Here is a 17,503-nt window from a genome sequence, read left to right on the forward strand (position 1 = left end):
GGTGTCATTGTGCTCGGTGGCGGCGCTGCTGCTGGCTGCTGTAATGCGCCTGAGCCACGGAGGGACCTTCACCCTCAACTTCACCTGCCCTCCGATCTGCACCTGCACCCTGGACACACTGATCTGCACCAGGCAAACCGAGAGCAAAGCCCGGGGAACATCTTTTACTAACATCCTGTATGTTTACCTTTATCACAAATATTAAAAAAGAAAGTAGAAAAAGTTTCTTATGGAAACTTCCTCGGGTGCCAAAACTTTTGCTTGTTTGTTTATTGCAGAAGATTATCGCATCTTCCTTTCACAGAAGTGCAAAGGGGAACTTTTCGAGGCCTCATCAACGTGTCCAGAATGTGAGTCAGATATAAATTTTATATATATATCTATATATATGTATATCTATATATATATATATATATATCTATATATATATATATATATATATATATATATACATATATATATATATATATATATATATATATATATATATATATATATATATATATATATATATATATATATATATATATAATATTGTTTAGATATGTTTATATATAAATATTGCATATATAAAAAATATTCTATCAGAATATTTGTAGATGATATGTAAGTTCGATATGAATATAGATACATGTTGTATATTATAGAGCTGCAAATATATTCTGACATAATTTCTTACATTATCCATATATTATATATAAGTATACTCACCGAAAACTAGTGACAAAGCTGTATGTTTACAGTTGAGTGCAAAGGTTTGTGCCCCCTCCCTCCCAAATGTTTGGTTTGTGTTTCTTTTACACCTTAAACGTGCCTTAGCTGTATCCTGCACATAGTTATCCAAAGGATGTAGACACCTGATCACGCATCCCGGATTTATTCCCACTTTCTTTACATATATTAGTGAGATCAGGATGTTAAGGAGACTCCAGTTCCAGTTGATCCCAAAGGTGTTGAGTGGGGTCGAGTCAGAGTCTTGGATCTGTGCAGGACACTCGAGTTCATCCAGTCCAACCTTAACCTCCACACCATGTACTCATGGACCTCAGGGGCTTTGTGCACAGGAACATTGTCATGTTTGAGTCTTTTATTTCCAGTGAAGGCTAATTGTAATATAAAGTAAAACTGTTTGAAGAAGAACCAATTCTTGGTGTAATTCTCAGGTGTATATAACAATAATAATAATAATAATAATAATAATAATAATAATAATAATAATAATAATAATAATCATAATAATCATAATAATAATAATCATCATATATGTATTATGCAAACTTCAATTGTATTTAATACTTTTAAAAAAGTTTAGCAAGCCTCGAGTCGGCATTTCCACCCCTGTATATGACTAACTTGTGGTAATATTCTCCAGGACAGATTGTTTTGTTCAGGATGTTCAACCCGACAGATAGAAAAGTGCATCTTTCAATGAAACTGTTGTTATTTGCTACATTTGAACCCTCGATTTATTAATCGTCGCTCGCATTTAAAAGCTCGTGTTTAAATCGAACTTGTCTAGCCTACAATCAATTTATAGAGTTAATATAGACAGATCTATGTGTTCTGAGAGCGTTCACATGATTAAAGGCTGAAGTAGTGAAATTCTTAGAAATAAAATGCATCATAAACGCTTAGACGTCATCATGGTAGACGGTGGAACTATTCCATTAGTGCAATATACTAGAAAAAAAGACAATAAATTACAGTAAAGCCCAGCCAAGTCCTCTGAAACAATGCATGATTAATCCCTGGACAGAATTTACATGAAAAGATCTTAAGTGAATAATTATGGCTCTACATTTTTATTATTTGGTGAGAAAAAGCAAACACATTCCCAAGAGTCAAGCTAAACAAATTAGCCTGTAGCCTATAAAGTGTGCATCATTTTTGGTCATTTTTTGCTAGCTGTTACAATGGACCCCAACCTGATAAATATCTTGTTGTTGTGTTTGTCGAGTCTAAAGGCCGAAGATACAATCACGTGCAGTTGATGAAAGTCAATGAATGACACATTGCTAAGTAGTAAAAGATTTAGAATTACTGAACATTAGCATGTTTAGCATGTGATTGGTGCTAGTTTTGCTGTATGTCCATTGGTTGTCTCTAACCAGCAGGTTTTGCAAAGACACATTTCAGCTAGTTAGCCATCTATAACAAGCAGTGATGTACACAATGTAGCATGTTAGGGTGTTAAATGTTAGAGTTAAAGCTTCGTTAGCTGGTCTGCTCGACAAGGAGGTGAGAGAACGGACTCTGTCTTACTCTGAATATTAGCAGGTTGTTGAACAGCACTGCATTGTAGGTAACATAGGAACCTGAAATCGACAGTAAAAACGTCAATGAGAGATATTTTAGCTCAGAATAAATCTCAGAAACCAATAAAGATCGCATTAAGATTAATAGAGCATGTATTATTTTATTTTTATAGTTCTCTTTTAGCCAAAATCCATCTTAACCTAAATGTAACTTTTACAATCCGTTCTCTCTTCGACATATTTCAAAACAAACCTCCGTGTGATCATAAAATTACACAAAATCTTCCAAACACATCTGTTGTTTTTATGTGATAGAGTCCAGTGCTGAAGGTTGAGGTTTAAGTGGAGTGGGGAAAAGGAAAAGGTGACTTTTCTCTACTGTTGCCCTTCAATGTTTATTCGCTCTGTGTTCATCGTCTAGAGAGAACATCTGAAAAGAGAACGTGAGAGAGAGAGAGAGAGAGAGAGAGAGAGAGAGAGAGAGGGTGATGATGATGGTCCAGAAAAAAATCTAATATGGTGCATCATGTAACGAAAAAACAATCCAAAACACAGCGATCTCAGTTTGAGAGAACGTTTTGCCATGACCCTCTTGGCTTGAACGTGTTGAGAGGAATGTGGGGGCTGAAACTTTTGAACTGAAAAGATCCAGAAGTTCCTGTGATGTTCAGGAGGGTGTGAAAGAGGTTGGAGGCGGTTTTAAAAGCAAAGAGTGGACAAACTGATACATAGCGATACAGTTGTTGGAAAATTTATGAATCTACTCTTTTGGAAGTCACAGCGTTCGTGTATTAAATACTTATAAACTGTGGCGTGATTTTTATCTAAGGCACAATTATAGACAAACACTACGTTAAGAAAGTTACAACCTACATATAAACACATGAATGATTTTCTGGCCACAGTTCTGGAGCACCATAATCTTGAAAATTAAAAGTCATTGTTATCGTAACCATAGAAACCATTTCCGTTTGCTTAAAGGTAAGGGGGATATTTAAAATGTTTAGCAAACTAAAAAACTGTAATGAGATCAGTAAAGTTTATCAAAGTTATATTAAGGTCAGGTAACATATCATATGTTTATATGCTATATATTTATTACGTATGTACGTAATACAAATTCTAAAGGTTTCAGGTGTTTAGGCAGCAGAGGTGTGAAGAAGATGCTGGGTTACGAGCTCCTCGTGACGCACACAAGAAAACACTTCACACTAATCTCTTCTGTAATGGCTTTAAAATGGAAAAGACAATTATGCCAATTACATTCTCGAAGAGTGGACGGAGCTCCTGCTTCAACAGATTGCGCTGAAACACTGACATGGTCTTTAAGTGAAATAAACGCAGCTGCTCGAGTGAGGAAAGAAAAAAATAGTAGAACTGAAATCAGACGTATCAGACATAAAAAATGCAAAGTTTTGAACTGAGCAACTCATCTGTAGTTTTACAGACATTGAGGCACTAATTATTATTATTATTTAAAATCGACACCAGAACGGATACTAAAAGATTTGTTTGTGTGTGTCTTTGTGTGTGTGTGTGTGTGTGTGTGTATGTAAGATAATAATATTTCTTATGTTTCTTGTGAAGTGAAATCTCCCAAAGTGACTCCATCAGAAAAATACGAGGCGAGGCATTTCTCTCTCTCCACAACCTCATCGAGCTGTAAGTCACATCCTTCCCTTCTTCACATAGTTCAACAATTATTAAAAAAAATTGTTAATGTGACATGCATGAAGTTGTGACGTCCTTATAAACAGCTGTATTATTTTTTATTTATTTTCTTTTTAGCTCAATACTGAACATCCTTCACCTGTCGACGATTGAACGGCATGCCTTCACAGATCTGCCCAGACTGAAATACCTGTAAGGCTATAAAAAAATGTTTTCTTTGTTATACCGCTGATACGATGCTTTACATGAGCTCCACCTTTATTCTGTCTGTTTATTTCATTTAGGAGCATCTGCAACACGGGAATAAGGCATTTCCCAGATTTTTCTGGCATCTCCGCTCTGGGGCTGGAATTCTTCCTGTGAGTAATCGAGTCCTGCTGTGATTTGGAGACAGATTAGATTTGCACTCGTCTTGATTTAAGTACGTGGCCTTCTGAGTGCACCTGCAGAACTACAGCACGGTTTTTGGATTTAAGCCCAGCTTATTTAATACAGGGCTAAAGTCATGCTGTGTGTGTGTGTGTGTGTGTGTGTGTGTGTGTGTGTGTGTGTTGTGAGTATGTTTAACGTTTCTCTCTTTTTAATTTTAAGTGAGATGGGAGACAACATGCAGCTAAACAGAATCCCAGCCAACGCATTTCAAGGCTTATCCCAGGCGGACACGTACATGTGAGTACGTCACACGTCTTAAATATGTTTTTTTAATAGTAAATTCTCCTAAACAGCTCATAACCTATGAAAAATAAAATGGCTACTGAGTTGTACGAACAGATTCGCTCATGATGATGCTTGTAATATTAAATAATTCAGTCGTTTAAATAAGATTAGAATAGTGTTTCGATCATTCGCTGCTGAAACATTCTTGGATCTTTTTACCTCACAAAATCCTACTATTTAAATGGGTTTTATATTTTTTAAAGGGGTGTAGATTAAGTCTATAAGATCATTTATCTAGATTATTTTTCATTTTGAATGAAACATTGATGACGTGATTTTTCTTTTTTTTTCTTCCTTCAAAAAATCCTGCCATTTTAATGGGTTTTATTTTTTAAATGGGTGTGTAGACTTTTTACGCAACATTTCTACAGAAATATGACGATTATTAATGTGAACTTTGATCCAAAATAATCCATAAATTAGAAGAAAAAAAGAGGCCTAAATTGAAGGGAAAAAAAAATAATAGCACGAGTTTAAAGTAAGGAAGATTTAAAGGTGGTGTGCAGGATGTTTGAAAGCCAATGTTGACATTTGAAATCACCAGAACAAACACGCCACTAACCCTAATGGGTGTCACCCCTGTTTTAGCTCCACCCCACACATACATATGTAACCCAGGCAACTATTATGGTGGAACCTGCTGGGGCAGCTGGACGTTGGGATGTTTTTATTAATAAATGATCTCAATGAGTAATACGATGGTAATACAAATGTGTTTTTGTAGTACTGCGTGTTGTACCGTGAAAGGTTTAGCTCCATTTCACGCAGAAGCCGACGTTCAACACCTAGAACCCGAGGCAGAGGTAACGGCAGGTATCCGCCATGTCAATGTTTCAATCGCTTTCTGCTAATGTCAGACAAGCACACTGAACACTCTCTCCGCTACATATTGACAAGACACGCCTCTTTCTGCTAATTGGCTACACATTTGTTATGTTTGTCGGCACGACTCAGTTTTCTGAAGCATTTCTCAAACATCGTGCACCGTGCCTTTAATGTGTACCTATAATACTGACACACTGCAGTGGCTGAGCTACATTAAAGGAAGATTTAGCACACAGAAGCTTCGAAAGTGATCTGTTACCCTTTAATCATTGTTTTATCGTTTTCAGCTCTATGAGCTTCACTTTTTTAGAGTTATGTGAGCGGTGCTAATAAAAATGTAAATCTTTTATGTTAATTCGGAAAAAAAAACATTTATACTTAAATGTCAGCACCACATTTATTAAAGCTGTAGATGACAAACCTGTAGCGAGTAAATCTGAGTCATAATTTCTATTTTATTTATCAATTATGTCTTCATTGATTCTTCAGGAATCTCATCAGAAATGGATTCACAAACATTGAATCTCATGCCTTCAATGGAACCAGACTGGGAAAGTTGTACGTATCTCTTATCAGTGTGAAATAGTTTTACTCGTACAGATGTGTTTACAAAGAGCTCTTCTCCGATTGAGTGGCAGGATCCTTGTTTGTTTTGAGATTTGATTACAGAACAAAAAGTAAGGAACATAATGTACCATGGAAATAAACGTCAAATGAGACAAAACATAAATTGTTTATTTAACGGTTCACACTTTAGCTTTAGTGGCTAAGTCTAAATAAACATTCGGTTGTCTGTCAGTGTTGTCTGTGGTTTTTATGTTTTGTTTTTTATAATCAGCTTAAGTCTGTAGGTTAGAATGAACTTTGCATGCTGTCACTCTGGTACATGAACTGTACAAATTCAACTGTACAAACCCTGTTGGTGATCAATAATTAATACATTTTTAATCGCTTCAGGATTCTGAAAGACAACCGGCAGCTAATTAAAATCCACGATGATGCTTTAGTGGGAGCCGAAGGACCAACTTCGCTGTGAGTAAAACAGAAAGTCAGAATTATAAGGTGTATAATGAAAGTGTGAAATGTTTTGGGAAATATTTAAATGGTTTGGTAGAATATAAAAAATGTAGGAGTGTAAAACAGCCAGATATCTTTTAGCCAAGGACTACAGCCTGACAAAAAGTGTTTGAAGGCTGAGCGTAAACATCGCCCTGAACTCTAACACTGGCATGAAAGGGGCAGGAAGCCAATTCACAGGCTGAGAAAATATTTTCTGAAAATATATATATATTTACTTCTATTATTGTATAATATATAATTAAATGTATTTAATTATATTATTAACATATTATTATGCTCAAGATTTTCAGAAAGACTCATCACATGAGTTTTTGTGATTGTGTAGCGATGTATCGTCCACTGCTCTACGATCGCTCCCTGCACGAGGACTGAGAGAGTTGAAGGTTCTCATCGCTCGCTCTACACCTTCCCTAAAGACCCTCCCTCCTCTTGAGAACCTCGCAGAGCTTCAGGAGGCCGATCTCACCTACCCGAGTCACTGCTGTGCCTTCAACACCTGGAACCGCAACAACAAGTCCGAGCGTGTAGTAGTAACAAAAAATTATTGAGTTCATCATGAAGTCTGTGATTCGCAAATCCAGAATACATTCTGATGTTATATTCTTATGTCCCACAGGGAGACTGAGGTAATTGGTCACTTTAAGAACCTAACCGTGCTGTGCAACATGGTCGACCAAGCGGATAGCATGTAAGACTGTGGCCCTATGAATTGTTTTATTTTCAAGCATTTTGACTGATTAATGATCAGATTCTCTGACATCTTCATCACAGGGACTCATCAGATGAAGATCTTAATGACATCAATTTCCACTACCCCGATTTGGAGTTGTGCGTCAGCAGTAGCGCCTTCAAGTGCACACCAGAACCAGACGCCTTCAACCCTTGCGAGGACTTGCTGGGTCACACCTTCTTGCGTGCCGTCACTTGGATCGTCACAGCTTTCTCACTGGTGGGGAACCTGGCCGTGCTGCTCGTTCTACTCCTGAGCCACCAGAAGCTGAGCGTCTCCCGGTTCCTCATGTGCAACTTGGCCTTTGCTGATCTGTGCATGGGCTTTTATTTGCTGCTTATAGCCTTGGCGGACTATCGCTCACGTCAAGAGTACTACAACCACGCTACGGATTGGCAGACGGGCATTGGATGCGGGGTAGCCGGTTTCTTGACCGTCTTCTCGAGTGAGCTGTCCATCTATACTCTCACAATGATTACAATAGAGCGCTGGCACACCATCACTCATGCCATGCAGATGAGCAGGAGACTGAGGCTTCGCCACATGGTCACCATGATGGTTATTGGTTGGGGATTTTCCCTTTTAATGGCTCTGCTTCCTGTCCTTGGAGTCAGCAGCTACACAAAGGTCAGCATCTGCCTTCCAATGGACATTGAAAGTCCGGTGTCGCAGGGTTACGTGGTGGCCGTGTTGGTCATAAACTTGGCTGCCTTTTTAATGGTTTGTTCCAGCTACACCGGGATTTACTTAAGCGTGCGCAACCCAAATGTTCCCACACGCCACGGAGACACAAGGATGGCCAAACGAATGGCGGTGCTCATCTTTACGGACTTCTTGTGCATGGCACCCATTTCTTTCTTCGCCATTTCCGCCGCTTTGCATATGCCTCTGATCACAGTCTCCCAATCCAAAATCCTGCTCATCCTTTTCTACCCGATCAATTCACTGTGCAACCCGTTTCTCTACACCATATTCACACGAGCTTTCCGCAGGGACACGTGTCTGCTTCTGAGCCGATGCGGCTGTTGCCGAGCACAAGCGGAGTTCTACAGATTGCAGGGTCTCTCAGGGGTCACTCCAAGGAAGAAGAGCATGAGGAAATCTCACTCAAAACAATTTCGAGCTTACCACATCAAGCTACAGGGATGTTTCTTTAACAAAGCTGCAACATGAGCTTGATGTTTCATACTACTGAATGATCGACTGCTAAGCAGCGATCTGTGAATGCTGTACATATTGTAAATATATGGTACATACTGTGAAGGCTCTTTATATATATATATATATATATATATATATATATATATATATATATATATATATATATACATACATTAATTTATTACACAGTGTTGTTTTCTGAACTTTTTAAACATGTTTCTGGTTTAACTTTTTCATTAAAAATGAATATTTATGCTTAGAGTTTGTTTGAAGCAAGCATGCGTTTATTTCAGTTCGGACACCAGACCATTTCCAAACTCCTCTTCCTTAGCAACCGTCACCATCCGTCTTTACTTCAGCACTTTAGTGGGTGTTTCCTTGTATATATATTGTATTTGAACTGAAGCACAAGGTATGAACAAAAGATGAGTTTGAGGAACTGGTAAAAGGAAGACACAATACTGAAAGGAATATTTTAGAAGATGAATGCCCCCCCTTAGTGGTTAGTGGTTACCTCCAGGGTTGGGGGTTCGATTCCTGCCTCCACCTTGAGTTTGCATGTTCTCCACGTGCCTCGGGGGTTTCCTCCCCCGATCCAAAGACATGCATGGTAGGTTGATTGGCATCTCTGGAAAATTGTCCGTAGTGTGTGACTGCGTGAGTGAATGAGAGTGTGTGTGTGTTTGTGCCCTGCGATGGGTTGGCACTCCATCCAGGGTGTATCCTGCCTTGATGCCCGATGACGCCTGAGATAGGCACAGGCTCCCTGTGACCCGAGGTAGTTCGGATAAGCGGTAGAAAATGAATAAATGAATGAATGAATGCCCCCCTTCTGTCTGCTTATTTTGTTTACAGTTTTATTTGGTTTCCTGAGCAAGACTAAATCTACCCTAAGCTGTAAGTATGAAATTAAAATGTTGCACATAATCATTTTCATTCACTGCATTTTACAAACACACTTATCTAGAGCGATAAGCCCCTTGCTCTGCTGGGCCCCTTGCTCAGGGGCCCAGCAGTAGCAGCTTGGTGGATCTGGGATATGAACTCATGACCTGGGGTCTCATTTATAAAGCGTGCGTACGCACAAAACAGGGCTGGGAACGTGCGTAAGCCAGTTTTCGCGCAAAGGTTGTGATCTATAAAAAACAAACTTGACGGGAAAATGTGCGCACCTTTAAGCAAACTTTGAGACGTGCGTACGCACATTCTGGAGACAAAGGGAATTGGCGACACAGATGGTGAGGTCGTGAACTGAAGTTAGATTGTAGAAAATACATGTGAGAAGAACGATTATAAGAATTAATGACATTTAATTTTCATTCCATTTCATACGTTATATCCACATTATCATGAAGATTAAATCCAACAGTGTTATTTGTGCCGATTGTTTTAGGCTATATACATCTAGTTAAATCCAAACGTAATTCAAAATGTGTTAAAAATAAAATAATAATAATAATAATAATAATCAGCGCTACTCCGTCCAGGCTGTATCCTGCCTTGATGCCCAATGACGCCCGAGGATAGGCACAGGCTCCCCGTGACCCGAGTAGTTCGGATAAGCGGTAGAAGAATGAATGAATGAATAATCAGCGCTGCCTTACAGTCACATTGTCCACAACGGGAGCGCAGGAGGAGATGGCTCGACTACATGTGATACAGAATAGCATGAAATACCCTTTTATTAGAGAACTGCAGAGCACAGTGTAAAAACGAAATATTTTCCTTAATGTACATATATCATAAAATGTCAAAGTCTGCAAATACAGTCATGAAGCACAATCGCTACTCATCATCGGTCATGAAGACGTATGTGTTCACTATAACATTTTCGTCTTAAATTTTCGCCCACAAATTAATTCTGTGATTTTGTCAAGGTGTTAACGATCAGTCTAATTGCTAGAAACATACAAATCCTCCGGTGACCCGGGTATGTAATGCTTCATGATGGCACTGCTGGCACTGTTGGAGGATTACGCCAATGGCAGAATAGGGAGAGAACGAGGTTTCAGGGACCATGATGATTTCCTGGCCCATTATGATAACTGGCTAATAAGCCGATTTAGATTCCCTAGAGCTGTGCTCTTAGATCTATGTGTTGAATTGGGTCCAGTATTAGAGAGGGCAACACGCCGGAACCATGCCATCCCAGTCCAAATACAAGTCCTCACCACTCTGGGGTTCTTGGCAACCGGCTGTTTCCAGCGGGAATTGGCAGACAGGTAAATTATTTATATTTAAAAAAAACTATAAGTAATCCTCAACTTTGTGTCTAAGACATTTTTGTATATGAAATAATTCTATTGGAATCTATCATCTCACCCTATAGGTCTGGTATATCACAGCCGTCCCTGAGTGCCATAATATCTGTCGTTTTGAATGGTATACTTAATATGGGTAGTCGATACATCAGGTTCCCCTACACTGTGCGAGAACAGGCCAAAATTAAAATGCTATTTGCAGCAATGTCTGGTTTCTCAAATGTAATCGGCGCAATTGACTGCGCTCATGTTGCTATAAGTTCACATCTGAAAATGAATTTTCTTATGTTAATAGAAAGCTTGTGCATTCTATTAATGTGCAAATCATATGTGACTCCAACATGACCCTCACAAACATTGTGGCACGCTGGCCTGGTTCAACACATGATTCCTTTATCTTGACACATAGCAGTGTAGGGAACAGACTAAATGCAGGCACAGTACGTGATGGCTGGCTTCTTGGTGAGTTTAACAATATTAAAAAGTAGAAACTGTAACAATTTTGTTTTTAATATAATTATAACAATGTTGTTTTTAATATAATTATAACCTGTAGGCAACAGTGACTACCCCCTGAGAAGCTGACTCCTCACCCCATTTTTAAACCCACAGAAAGCAGAGGAAACACATTATAACGAGGTCCACTCTCGTGCCCGCGCAGTGATTCGCATTGACTATTTATGGTTAAAAATGGGCGTGTACAGGGTGGGATTTGAGGCTGGTTCACGTACGCACATCTGTGGGTGATCTGTGATTTATAAAGGGAACATTGCTTACAGGTGTGTGTACGCACGGTTTTATAAATCGGAATTTTTTTTGGCGTACACCATTTTTGGCTTTTGGGCGTACGTAAACTTTTAGTAGGGATCCTACGCACAGTTTTATAAATGAGACCCCTGATCAGTAGTCCTTTACCTCTGAGCTACCACTAAAGATGGATTATTTGTGATGCTTCTATTCTTGCCTTTTGTGGAAACAACCAATCAGTGACTTTTACTAATATAAGAACAGTGCAGCTAAAGACTAATAAAGACTAATCTCTCATGTCAAGTAGTAAACATTTGGACTCGAGTGTGTGGATGAATGCTGAAAAATCAAGCTGAATTGCCACTGGGGAAGTTAGTTATTTCTTCTAAATCCTACAGTGTTGTTTAATGACTATATTAATTACTTTGGCACAATTAACCCTAAATAGGCTCAACAAGATTTATCATTGTAATAGATTTTATTTAAAAATGAGGCACGAGAGAGGCAACCGATCCTGAATCTCTGAACCCAATTCTCAGGACACGTTTAGCAGTCGATTCAGTAGCCAGCTGCACCGTTTAAGCTTCGATAACTTGTAGCTGAGGGCAAACGTGAACTGGGACAATGTTCAGGTTTGTGAAGTGCTACTGTTGGAGTTGCACCAATGTAGCTACACAATATAATTTGTAACTTAGATGCACCAATAATAAGATGAACTGAGCGAATTATGTAAGTGTAAACGATACAATTGGACCCAAAAACAAAGCTAGATCAGTTCTGTTTCAAAGTAAAAATTATTCAAAACAATTGTTTCAGGCAACACAGAAACAAGATAGCAGTTTGAGTTTCATTTGCTGTGCATTTAATATAAAGAGTGACAAAAAAAGTAATCCTCAACATCTTTAACATTGAAAGAGGATCATGTAGTAACAGTAATGAAAACATTTTTTTTTTTTCAGAAACAATTCCCAAACCTTGTGAATTAGGAAAGAAAAATATGTACATAAAGAGGGTTTCTTTCCTTAAAGCCTGAGATTTTCTCTGAAATAAAACATATAAACCAAAATAAAGAAATACTTAAATGACTCAAAACTTGAACAACTTTTAAATATATACTGCGTTTTGTCTCATGTTTTTCCCGCAGTCTCACCACTCAGCCTCGCCGACAGCTTTGGAGAAAACGTAGTCCTTCCCTCCGTAACACATCACTCCGTCTTTCAGGTAAAACTTCCACCTGTTTTTACTGCGATGAATCTGTTACGGAAACAGTGTTAAAGCTTCACTGAGAACGCAGGAGTGTCCAGGTTGAACCCTGCATAAAGCACTGATCCTCCTAGTGGAACTCACCTTATCATACTGACAGACAATAACGTTCTCAGTATCGAAGATCTCAGGGATGTCTTGCTCGCTTACGTCGTCTCCAGAGTTCAGAGGATCCTAGTTAGAAAAAACATGCATTACAATCTGTATGGTCTAAGATTGTTCAGGTTCATTTTCTATGGTCTTTGAAGATTATTTGAATGGAAAGTCTGTTGTGATATTGAGACCGACAAGCAAAGAGGCCACGCCGTCTAGACAGAGTCTGTATATTTTATACCATATCATATCAGCCTGTGTTCAGGCCATGCCACCTTTATCAGGGCTGACAGGTATAGAGGCCACGCCTCCTTTATCAGGGTTGACAGGTATAGAGGCCACGCCTCCTTTATCAGGGTTGACAGGTATAGAGGCCACGCCTCCCTTATCAGGGCTGACAGGTGTAGTGGCCATGCCTCTCTTATCAGGGCTGACAGGTGTAGCTGCCACACCTCCCTTATCGGGGCTGACAGGTGTAGTGGCCACGCCTCCCCTATCAGGGCTGACAGGTGTAGTGGCCACGCCTCCCTTATCATGGCTGACAGGTGTAGTGGCCACGCCTCCCCTATCAGGGCTGACAGGTGTAGAGGCCATGCCTCTCTTATCAGGGCTGACAGGTGTAGCTGCCACACCTCCCTTATCGGGGCTGACAGGTGTAGTGGCCACGCCTCCCCTATCAGGGCTGACAGGTGTAGAGGCCATGCCTCTCTTATCAGGGCTGACAGGTGTAGCTGCCACACCTCCCTTATCGGGGCTGACAGGTGTAGTGGCCACGCCTCCCCTATCAGGGCTGACAGGTGTAGTGGCCACGCCTCCCCTATCAGGGCTGACAGGTGTAGAGGCCATGCCTCTCTTATCAGGGCTGACAGGTGTAGCTGCCACACCTCCCTTATCGGGGCTGACAGGTGTAGTGGCCACGCCTCCCCTATCAGGGCTGACAGGTGTAGAGGCCATGCCTCTCTTATCAGGGCTGACAGGTGTAGCTGCCACACCTCCCTTATCGGGGCTGACAGGTGTAGTGGCCACGCCTCCCTTATCCATGCCTTTTTAAATCTAGACAAATACTGCACTGAATTTTGAAGCACATTACTGTATCATCTTGTCAGACACAGAAGTAAAATTTATCTGTTACGACGACTACATTTGTCTCCTGTAAAATCGAATCCCAATTATATAAATAATATAATTAATACATACCAAGCTGCACTTGTTATATTTCTCACCTCTTCCTCTTCCTCCTCCTCCAGCTCAGGATCATCCCCGTCACTGCTGGAGCTGCTGTTTCCATCGCTGCTTCCTCCGAGCCCCTGGAGCGCCTGCAGAGCCTCAGCGTCGATCATGCCCAGGAACTCGTTTTCCCCAACACGCCCTCGATCCTCTCTTGCCTCCTCCAGATCATCTCCAGCCTCTGAGCTGCTGTCACACATGCCGTCGAGCTGCGGGATGTCTGTCAACTCATTGAAGTTGTAGTCCCTCAGGAGGTCCATATCCAGCTGAGGGGAAGATTTTTAAGATTAGTGTTATAAGATGTATTTGTTCCTGGACGTTTTATACAGTGATCATACCACAGTGCTGTTTATTCTTGAATCTGACCGGTTAATTCATTACTTTATCGTTTCTATGGTGACGGATTATTAGGTAGATTAGACAAAATCTAAACTTATAATAATAAATAAGTGTAAGAGAATACTTTAGGACTTCAGACCGTTGATTAATGTCCTTTAACAGAATGCTCTAAGTGGGATTTGTTTACGATTCTACCTTAAGTGCATCAGGTGTCTTTTCCAAATCAGACAGGAAATGACTCAGTGTGTCCTCAGCATTAAGCCTGGCTGCTGCTGCCACTTTAACAGCCCTCTCCACCATCTGCTCCGCCGAGAGGCATGTTGGAGTGCTCATGTCCAGCGGCTGTGGGCTGAAGTCAATTCCGTCCAGCGTGAACTCGTCCAGGTTTCCTATGGGCGACTCTGAAGGCTGGGGGTTAACCGGAGGCTCAGGAACCGGAGGAACCATCGGGACCTGAAGAACCGGTCGCTGTTGGGGCATCAGAGGTGTGGTGGTTTGAGGAGAAGGTATGGACTGGGGACACTGACGTGGAGGTGGAGGAGGCACCTGGGAGGCAGCGAGGTTATGAATGACACCAGAGGACATGTTTCTCTGCTCCACATGGGGAAGGTTGGATTGTGGAGGTATGCGCTGGCAACCCGGAGCCTGAGTCACCATCACAGGGACGTTCACTTTATAAAAGTGGCCTGTGAGTACAATATAAAGATATGTGTAAAGTTTTCTTCTTTTAAGTTGGAATAAGACAAGCAACCTAAAAAAAAAAACATTATCACAAATACAAAAATTGACCATTTTAGTCATAAAATAATTAACTGAAATGTCAGGGAATGTTGCAGGATGTTCCATTTAAAAGATTAAAACTGATCTAACTAAAATGGCTCTGAAATAAAAAACACTACTAAATATAGTCCAGAATCTGCTCAGGTTTGGTGGATTGTTTATAGCTGAACTCACCTGAAGCAGTCTGGAGCGTCACACCTGCAGGGATCTGAACAGGATATGTGACTCCGGGTGGCAGAGAAAAAGTCGCAATGGTGCCGGTGTTGTTCTGGAAACAGGCAGAGATGATAAAATCCTTACATTTTCCTACCTGACACTAAACTTCTTGCTCATTAAACCTTTGTAGATGAAGGCAACATTTGCAGGATGTGTATAAAACTGGGCCCGTCTACACAAACAGCGAGTGCAGTGTGCTCCCAAACCTCCAGGGGGTGCTGACACCAGCCCATAACACCTTTGATCATGAGGTGCACCTGAGCTTTGTGTTTGTCAAGCAATCAAAGAGACTACATTAAATTAAATTAAATTTAGTTTTGTACTGTTGTATCTGCCTGGAATTGGAGTTACAGCGTCGCATTTCCGTGTCAAACCACTAACACCAGTTACTCCCACACTGGACTGTGTGGTTAAAAGGTAAACTTTAAAATTACTCGGTTTTATATGAAAGGTTTGATTTTATTTATAACAAATCTGTTCATTCTACAAATGTAAGCAATACAGTAACTGAGAGCACGTTTTATTTCACAATACAGTTCATGTTGATTTATGTAGCTAGAGTACTTCTTACACTGAGAAAGAATTTAAATATATGAATATTTAATTACAATAATAATAATAATCATTGTAAGATTATGTAAATTGTATTAGCTTTCAAAAGGCTATTTCAGTCTATATTTTTTTAAATAAAATGCAGAAGGTTATAATAAAATAAAATATCTAATATAATAAAATATCTCACTTACAGCCTTCCCTGTAAAACTCTGCTGCCTGGCAGGAAGAACCCCAGAAGCTGAGAAAAGCAGAAAATATTTAATAGACCATTTTTACCAACTACAATTAACTAATACTTTAAGACAATTGAATCTATTTTAACTATTTCCTGATTGCATTGCTACTACAGACACACTAACCAATAACCAATAAGAATTAAACAATGCAGTCGAATAAAGTGTTTTTATTCCAAATGATTTGAGTAATGAAAAGAAATTTGTTTCTGACCTGTAGTGGATTTCTGGAGCGTTTGGGAATAATTTGCAGGAAGCTGCAGAACAAAATTGGATGGGTTGATGTTTTCTTTAGCAAATCCTTCCACGGCTTTAGACTGCAGGACCTTTGACTCCCACAGCTACCGGCAGAAAACAGAATGTACAATAAATAAAAACATTTCAGATGATGTTTATAATCTTTCATTATATTAAGACATCTAAAATCTATTGAAAATGTGTTTCATCCTCCAAGGCACATTATACGGTGATATTGTATATCATATATAAATAACATCGATAATTTACTTTGGATTATATTCGAGAACAAAATTCAAAACAGATGTTGATATTTTTAATTGACTTAATTCTCTAAGGTTTTATTGTATCTTACCTGCCTGAGGTCATCTAATACTTTCTCTTCCACTCCTTCATCAATAAACAGCTCTCGGACGCTCTCTATCACATCATCAATGATGGATAGATAAAGTTTAGGCTGAGGGGAAAATCATCACCATATTTATTTACATGCATTTTCATTCATTAAATGGAAAATTGAGCCAAATGTCTAAAAGACTTGATGTGTCATAGTGCTGTTTGATTCCAGAGTCGATTCCTCACTTTCAAAACTCCAAAACAGAAGAGAAAATGCTTTATTATCTATCAGTACGATATTGTTTTAGTAATAAGTGCAATGAGTTTTGAAAACTTCAACTTTAAAAAAAAAACCTTACTACAACTACACATCATCGGATTGACGAATCGATTCTTTCTGGATTCGACTCCCAGCCCCAACGTCTTTATTACATAAAAAGCTAAAGTTAACTTGACAGAAAACAAACTAGCTGAGCTTTAGTTTAACCTTTTATAGTTTTAGCTAATAATTATCCGTATGCAAAAGTAAACAGACAGATAATATAGGTCTTGTTATTAGCTTTAGTTTAAATGACTCAGTCACGTTACTGACTCGATGTCATTCAGCTTACTTACTAGTATGTTAGAATTTGAAAGCATTTTTGTTGCTTTTAGCTACTCATTTAGCATCGCAGCTCAGGCACAACACAAGGTGTTAATTCAGTGTATCGGTCTAGGGTTGATTTTGAGACTTTTCACAGCTGTTTTTCGGAGGACTAATCAGTTCAACTGCATAAC

At 39.5% G+C, this 17,503-nt stretch overlaps 2 protein-coding genes across 2 annotated transcripts in view; one reads left to right on the top strand and one right to left on the bottom strand.

Moving 5' to 3' along the window:
- The window catches only part of LOC132841683 (lutropin-choriogonadotropic hormone receptor-like), an 8,539-nt gene extending 3 nt beyond the window's left edge, over positions 1-8,536 (top strand). Inside the window, exons 1-11 of the mRNA XM_060864126.1 lie at positions 1-177; positions 279-350; positions 3,843-3,917; positions 4,044-4,118; positions 4,211-4,285; positions 4,518-4,595; positions 5,958-6,026; positions 6,426-6,500; positions 6,874-7,062; positions 7,165-7,236; positions 7,320-8,536. The exon at positions 1-177 is cut by the window's left edge and continues 3 nt beyond it. Coding sequence (XP_060720109.1) covers positions 1-177; positions 279-350; positions 3,843-3,917; positions 4,044-4,118; positions 4,211-4,285; positions 4,518-4,595; positions 5,958-6,026; positions 6,426-6,500; positions 6,874-7,062; positions 7,165-7,236; positions 7,320-8,451 — 2,089 coding nt within the window. The 3' untranslated portion in view covers positions 8,452-8,536. The remainder of the gene's footprint in view (positions 178-278; positions 351-3,842; positions 3,918-4,043; positions 4,119-4,210; positions 4,286-4,517; positions 4,596-5,957; positions 6,027-6,425; positions 6,501-6,873; positions 7,063-7,164; positions 7,237-7,319) is intronic.
- Positions 8,537-12,573: 4,037 nt separating this feature from the next.
- Positions 12,574-17,455, bottom strand: gtf2a1l (general transcription factor IIA, 1-like). The gene is made up of 9 exons (XM_060864130.1): positions 17,342-17,455; positions 16,746-16,847; positions 16,368-16,494; positions 16,112-16,158; positions 15,324-15,417; positions 14,565-15,055; positions 14,027-14,296; positions 12,795-12,884; positions 12,574-12,701 (listed from the first exon to the last, which is right to left on the bottom strand). Exons 1-9 carry the CDS (start codon positions 17,363-17,365, stop codon positions 12,594-12,596), a joined length of 1,353 nt encoding a protein of 450 aa, XP_060720113.1. The 5' UTR covers positions 17,366-17,455; the 3' UTR covers positions 12,574-12,593.
- Between the last annotated feature and the right edge of the window lie 48 nt (positions 17,456-17,503).

The sequence above is a fragment of the Tachysurus vachellii genome, chromosome 2, assembly GCF_030014155.1.
Source record: "Tachysurus vachellii isolate PV-2020 chromosome 2, HZAU_Pvac_v1, whole genome shotgun sequence".
NCBI lineage: Eukaryota > Metazoa > Chordata > Actinopteri > Siluriformes > Bagridae > Tachysurus > Tachysurus vachellii.